The following is a 6,434-nucleotide window of genomic DNA, read 5'->3' on the forward strand; positions in this document are numbered from 1 at the left end:
GGCAAGATCAAATGTTAACCAAAAATTTTGTGTTAACTTTGCAAACCATGTAAACCAATCAAATTCCATTCTTCTATTAGGTTTCTATAATGTTCACAATTTAATTACAAGAGTAATTCAGTAAATTGATCTGTTATGTAACTCCCAAACAATTAATGGGGAGTTACAAATCATAAAATCCCAAAAATTATGCATTTATAATATTTATATTTATATTTTTTTTTAATCTTGATCTTCCATGTTTATTGTTGTATGAGTTTTTCATAACGTCGGGGTTATGTGTTCATATATTTTATACGATATGAACAAGAGGTGAACACGATATAAACAAGGGGTGAACAACCACATAAGACCAGAAACATATATGAACAAGTTGCATATCTCAACATTGGCTCACTACTGAATGTGTTTATAATGAATGAACTATTGTTCACAAGCTGTTCATATTGTGTTCATATGGTTCTTACATTAACAAAAATTATGAGACTTTTTGATTTTGTAACTCCCAATTAATGATATGAGAGTTACATAAAAAAGAAAATTACCTAAATACTCTTTTCCCTTTTGTTCGTATATGTTTTTTGAAATTGTAAGTTTACAAAATTAATTTTTAATCATGATTAATCACAACCGTTTATTGTAAGAATCAATGGCCATGATTGGTTAACAAAGTTAACACAATAATCTTGGTTAACATTTAAACCAGCCCCTATATATATATATACTTGGGATCATGTGAGACCAATGGTTTTTCGTGAGACCCATAAGACCAATTCTCAACCGTTGGATTAGATTTACAGTCGTCAGATCCGAACATTCATAAACGCCATGAGACTTCTCAATAATTACAAAATTGCCACCTTATAAGTTTTAACCATTAGATTGTTAGCTTATAAAGTTGATCAATGAACATCAATTGGTCTTACGGGTCTCACGAAAAACTCTTGGTCTCACGTAAACCCAACCCTGTATATATATATATATAAACATAAATGAACATACAAGCCCGGCCCTGGGCACGTGCAGCCCGTGCAACCGCACAGGACATCAAATTTTTATATAATATTAGTTTCGAGTTTTGGGGTTTAATAATTTGAGACTTGGACTTTAATTATAAACAGAGACCCAACTGATTAGACTTGTTAATAACAAACCCAATGACTTGAATCGGTTACAATGGGATAGATGGATCACAGTTCAGAAGACGATTGACTTTGACGATTTGAAATTGACGATTTCTATTGCTCTTTGAATGTTCGAGTTTTTCGATTTTTGATTTTCGACGATGATGTTCCAGTTTTAGAGGAAGACGATTAATGGTGACGAGTCTAACGATGTCCATGGGACGATGGATCAATCTTGATGATTGGTCGATGCATTGCCGACTGCCCGTATATTTACTCGAATACATGAATGTCGATTAAACTCTCAAATCTCAATCCTTCATTCTTTCTCAAATCTCAATCCTTCAAATCAAGATACAGTCGAATGCATTTGTATTTCTTCAAATCTGGATTCTGAAAGTGGAACTGTGGAAGTCGATTGCATTGTTTCTAAAACCAAGGTATGATTTTGTTTCTAAATTCTAACATAGTAACATTTAATTGATCAATTTTGACATTATGCATTCATTGTATTTCCAATTAATACAAACTCTCTTATCATCTTATGATAATGGTAGCTGACTTGCTGAATGTTGAATATGAAAAAGTAATTGATATTTTTGCTTCAAGAAGTGCACGAAGACATCGTTTTAGTTGATATATTTGTAATTTGGGGTTTTGGTTTTTATGTTCCCCTTTGTATTTTTCATGCTAATTAATAAAATTCGGCGTAAGGTTGAGCTGCCTAGCTTGACTAGGTTCCAAATCCTTTAGTAAAATCGCATTTTTCATCGTTTCATTTGCTTAAAATATAGACATAGGGGCATTTTTTAGTATCTTCGCACGGGGCATCAAAAACCTCAGGAACGGCACTGCGAACATAGATGAACGAACAAAGATACAAAACCATTATTCATGTTCGTTCATTTAAGTAAACAAACAAAAAAAATGTGTTCATATTCATTCATTTATTAAATAAACAAATATGAACGAACTTTCAATCGAACGGTTCGTGAATGATTCGCTAAATGTTTGTTTCGTTTACGATCCAAAACATAAAGAAGAAAGATTGATGTTTTTTGAGATGTCAGGTCATATTTATACATGAATTTATATTTACAACATATACTTATCAACATACACCTTAAATTTATAAAAGTTCATTGCAAACATTTGTGATATGAAAAGATACATTAAAACGCTAAAATCAAGAATGGTTTTCCAAAGTGAGAAGAATACCCAAATATCTCTATCACATACATACATATATAAATATATATATATATATATATATATATATATACATACATATATATATATATACATATATATATATGTATATATATAGGGTTGGGTTTACGTGAGACCAAAGGTTTTTCGTGAGACCCGTAAGACCAATTTATGTTCATTGATCAACTTTATAATCTAATGATCTAATGCTCGAATGTTGCACGGTGACAATTTTGTAATTATTGAGAAGTCTCGTGACATTTATGAATATTCAGATCCGACGATTATAGATTTAATCCAAGGGTTGAAAATTGGTCTTATAGGTCTCACGAAAAACCATTGGTCTCACACGATCCCAAATCTATATATCTATACAATCTTATAAAACAAATTTAACAAAAGTCTTAAAATCTTAAAATACTAAATGACCAAGATACCCTTTATACACTTTTTCACCCCCTCCTCTCCTTACATGCACTCACCCCCTCAAATACACTCACCCTCTCACAACCCATTGTTTTAAAATCATAATTTTAAATTTACACTTTATACTCCTATAATTAGTTAATTAATTTACTTTACGTCCTTTACTTTTAAATATTTCATTTTAAACATTAATCGAATTAATATACATAATCGTATATCAATTAAAACATGTTTAAAAAATACATTTTTATTTTAACAAGTTACACAATTATAATCATTTCTTTAATACCTTCGAAATGAGTCCAATATTGAATAGTTTTTAACTTAATTATATTATTATATATTATATATACTGTGAAAAAATATTTTTAATATTTACGATTTATAATTTTATAGTTATATATTCATCCGGTAAAATAAAGTGACTTGATAAATGCTTACCCGGATAAACATTTGGTAAACGGCACTTAAGTGTACCTTTTTCAACCTTACAAGACTTGATTAAAATTTATTTTCAATATTAACTTATACATTCATATAAAATTAAAAAATTAAAATCAATAGCTTCAAACCCACCGACTTGCTTGTTCATTTGCTGCTTTTATAGTTTTATTCGTATATTTTGGCAATGTAAATTAAAAAAATTATTTTGAAAAATCTGCTGACCAAATCTATATATATATTCTCAAAATCAAAATAAAAATAAAAACAAAGTTATAATTCTATTTTAGTTTTCCAAAATAATAAATTTTGAAAGTTTTTTTTTTGTTAATGGTAGGTGTCTAGGTCAATTTGTATGCATCTCGACTAATCACAGAAACCCTGGTATAGACTTGCAGAACTTAAACCAGTGATCTCTGAAAAAATTCCTCAAATACTCGAGCCTTATGTCACTTAAGCTATACAACAATTAATGCGTTATAGATATTGGTTTTTCTAGAAATAATAATTATAAAAATTGGCTTTTTCAACCACAAAGGTGGTGCTTGACTGGTTTGAACTTAGCTCCAAAAGTCAAAAGTACCAGAAGGTCTCAGATTCAAATACAATGAGAAATAAAAATTCTCTTGTGGCCATGGAGATTTAAATGTGGTGACTCCAAGCAAATGGCAAAACAAGTAGTCGTTCTGGGATTAGTCGGCTCGCATAGCAGGTTGGATATCCAGGTTAATTAAAAAAGTAGTTTCCTCAAATAAAAAAAATAAATAAATGTCACGTTAATTTTATTTAAATGCAATTTACACATTAGTAACGATTTTTACCTTTCTCATATTAAAAATATAACTTTTAAGTTCTGAGAACCAATCAATAATTCTTTACATCGATCTTTATAAAAAAAAAAAAACCCTTCATGCTTTCGGTGCGAAAAGTGTCATTGTCATGAACTTGCTATAAATTGGGACTCATTCTTCAAGATGTAAGCACACCAGCAACAAAGCAAAAAAAAAAAAACCTAGTTATTCACCTCCTCTTCAACCCCCCTTCAAAATGGCTTCAAAAACCTACGAGGAGTTGCATGGAAGCAACAACTGGGATGGTCTTCTTGACCCCTTGAACCCAGACCTACGCACCCTTATTCTTGGCTATGGCGATCTTGCTTCAGCTGCTGAACGAGCATTGAATAACAACGAGGGCTCTAAGTACGCAGGCTACAGCCATTACGGCAAGAGCTCCTTCTTCAAAGGAGTCATGCTCCCTTGGGCTGAATCGAAGTACAACGTCACTTCTTTCATCTATGCCACCGCTCATGTCGACTTTCCGCTTGCTTTTATCWTCCGTGACAARTCTCGCGAAAATAGCGAGTTCGAATCAAACTGGATGGGGTATGTAGCAGTTTCAAACGATGAGTTCAGTAAGTCGATAGGCCGTCGCGAAATATGCGTGGTATGGCGTGGGACTGTCCGAACTTACGAGTGGATAAACGACATTTTATACGCCGGGCCTGTGCCAGCTGACCCGCTGCTCCCTTCTGCAAATGGTAAGAGTATTACCAGCTTAATTGGTGCAGCAATAGACCAACCAAAAGTCATGGAAGGATGGCTTGTAATTTATAACACCAGTAACCCAAATTCCCCTTTGGTGAAAACAAGTGCTAGAACACAGCTCTTGGCACGAGTAAGAGAGTTACTGGTTAAGTACAAAGATGAAAAAAWAAGCATAACGTGCGTTGGACACAGTCTTGGTGCAAGCCTAGCAACCGTATCTGCTTTTGACCTTGCAGCGAATGTCGCAACGCCTGATATCAAGGTATCGGCGTTTGTTTTCGCTTCTCCACAAGTGGGTAACCAGGCTTTCAAAAACAAGATGGAGGAACTACCCAACCTCAATGTACTGAGCATAAAAGATATCAATGATATCGTCCCTAAGTGGCCAAGCAAGATAATGGAATGGATTGATGAAAACACTATTTTGGWGATACCARAAGATGTGCTGTTGTACGTCGACGTTGGGATCGATATACTGATTGATAGCAAAAAGTCACCTTTCTTAAAAGAGAAAGATGGGTCGGATATCCTTCATGCTTTTGATTTCCATAACTTGGAGGGTATGTTGCACACTGTGGCCGGTTACGATGGGAAGGATCGAGAGTTTAATTGGCAATCAGCAGAGGAGAGGAGTTTGCCTTTGGTGAACATGTCGGCTGATCTTCTGAAAGAGGAGTACCAGATACCTCAGTCATGGTGGGTTGAGAAGAACAAAGGAATGGTGCTTAATGAAAGTGGGGATTGGGTTTTATCACCTGTCGATCCAGATGATCATGATCTATCGCCTACCACTACTACTGTAATATAACAAGTTTGATGATGATGATCTACCATGTACGTACCTCTAGTAAGTTTGATGATGATGATCTACCATGTACGTACCTCTAGTAAGTTTGATGATGATGATCTACCATGTACGTACCTCTAGTAAGTTTGATGATAATATCAATAATCGTGGTAAAATAAATGATCTCTTTGATTTGTAATCAAAGATGTCACTGTGGTTATGTAAACCCATACGATAACTTGTTATAATTATGGGTTGTAATAATAATGGTTACTGTATTTGATATGAAGTTAGTGGTATCATCGTTTTAGGGTTAAGTGCAAATTTGGTTTATGTGATTTATATAAATTAACCATAAAGGTCTTTCTGAATTTGTTTTAACAAAAGGTATTTTTGTGGTTTCATTTTTATAACCCATATCGTTTTTTTTTTTTTATTAACCTAGATATCCAACCCGTTATGCGAGCCGACTAATCTCAGGATGACCACCTGTTTTGCAGATAACCCAGAGTCACCGCATTTGAACCTCCGTGGCCACAAGGGGATTTTTATTCTTCCTTGGATTTGAACCTATGACCTACTGGTACTTTTGATCTTTGGAGTCAAGCTCAAACCAATCAGACACCACCCTTGTGGTTCCATATCATACTTATCAACACTGCCATCAACTAAATTGCCATTAGTGAAGGGGAGTTTTGGCCATTAACCCTTCCCTAATTTAACTTACATTTTTTATAACGAACTTGGTCTTTAACCTACTTTCACTTCTATAATATATTAGTATGGGAACCGTACGTTGTGCGGTAGTTTGAATACTTTGATTAATGAACTGAAGATTGTTTATATAAATATATATTACTTGTTAATAAAATCATCAACAAATAGTATTCAAATAATTCGAAA

General features: G+C 33.5%; 1 protein-coding gene across 1 annotated transcript; it reads left to right on the forward strand.

Annotated features, from left to right (window-relative positions):
• Positions 1-4,241: 4,241 nt before the first annotated feature.
• LOC112511751 (phospholipase A1-IIdelta-like) lies at positions 4,242-5,817 on the forward strand. The gene has a single exon (XM_025117482.1). It carries the CDS (start codon positions 4,248-4,250, stop codon positions 5,550-5,552), a length of 1,305 nt encoding a protein of 434 aa, XP_024973250.1. The 5' UTR covers positions 4,242-4,247; the 3' UTR covers positions 5,553-5,817.
• Positions 5,818-6,434: the final 617 nt, after the last annotated feature.

Source organism: Cynara cardunculus, assembly GCF_001531365.2.
Source record: "Cynara cardunculus var. scolymus isolate 2C chromosome LG 4, CcrdV1, whole genome shotgun sequence".
NCBI classification, from domain to species: Eukaryota; Viridiplantae; Streptophyta; class Magnoliopsida; order Asterales; family Asteraceae; genus Cynara; species Cynara cardunculus.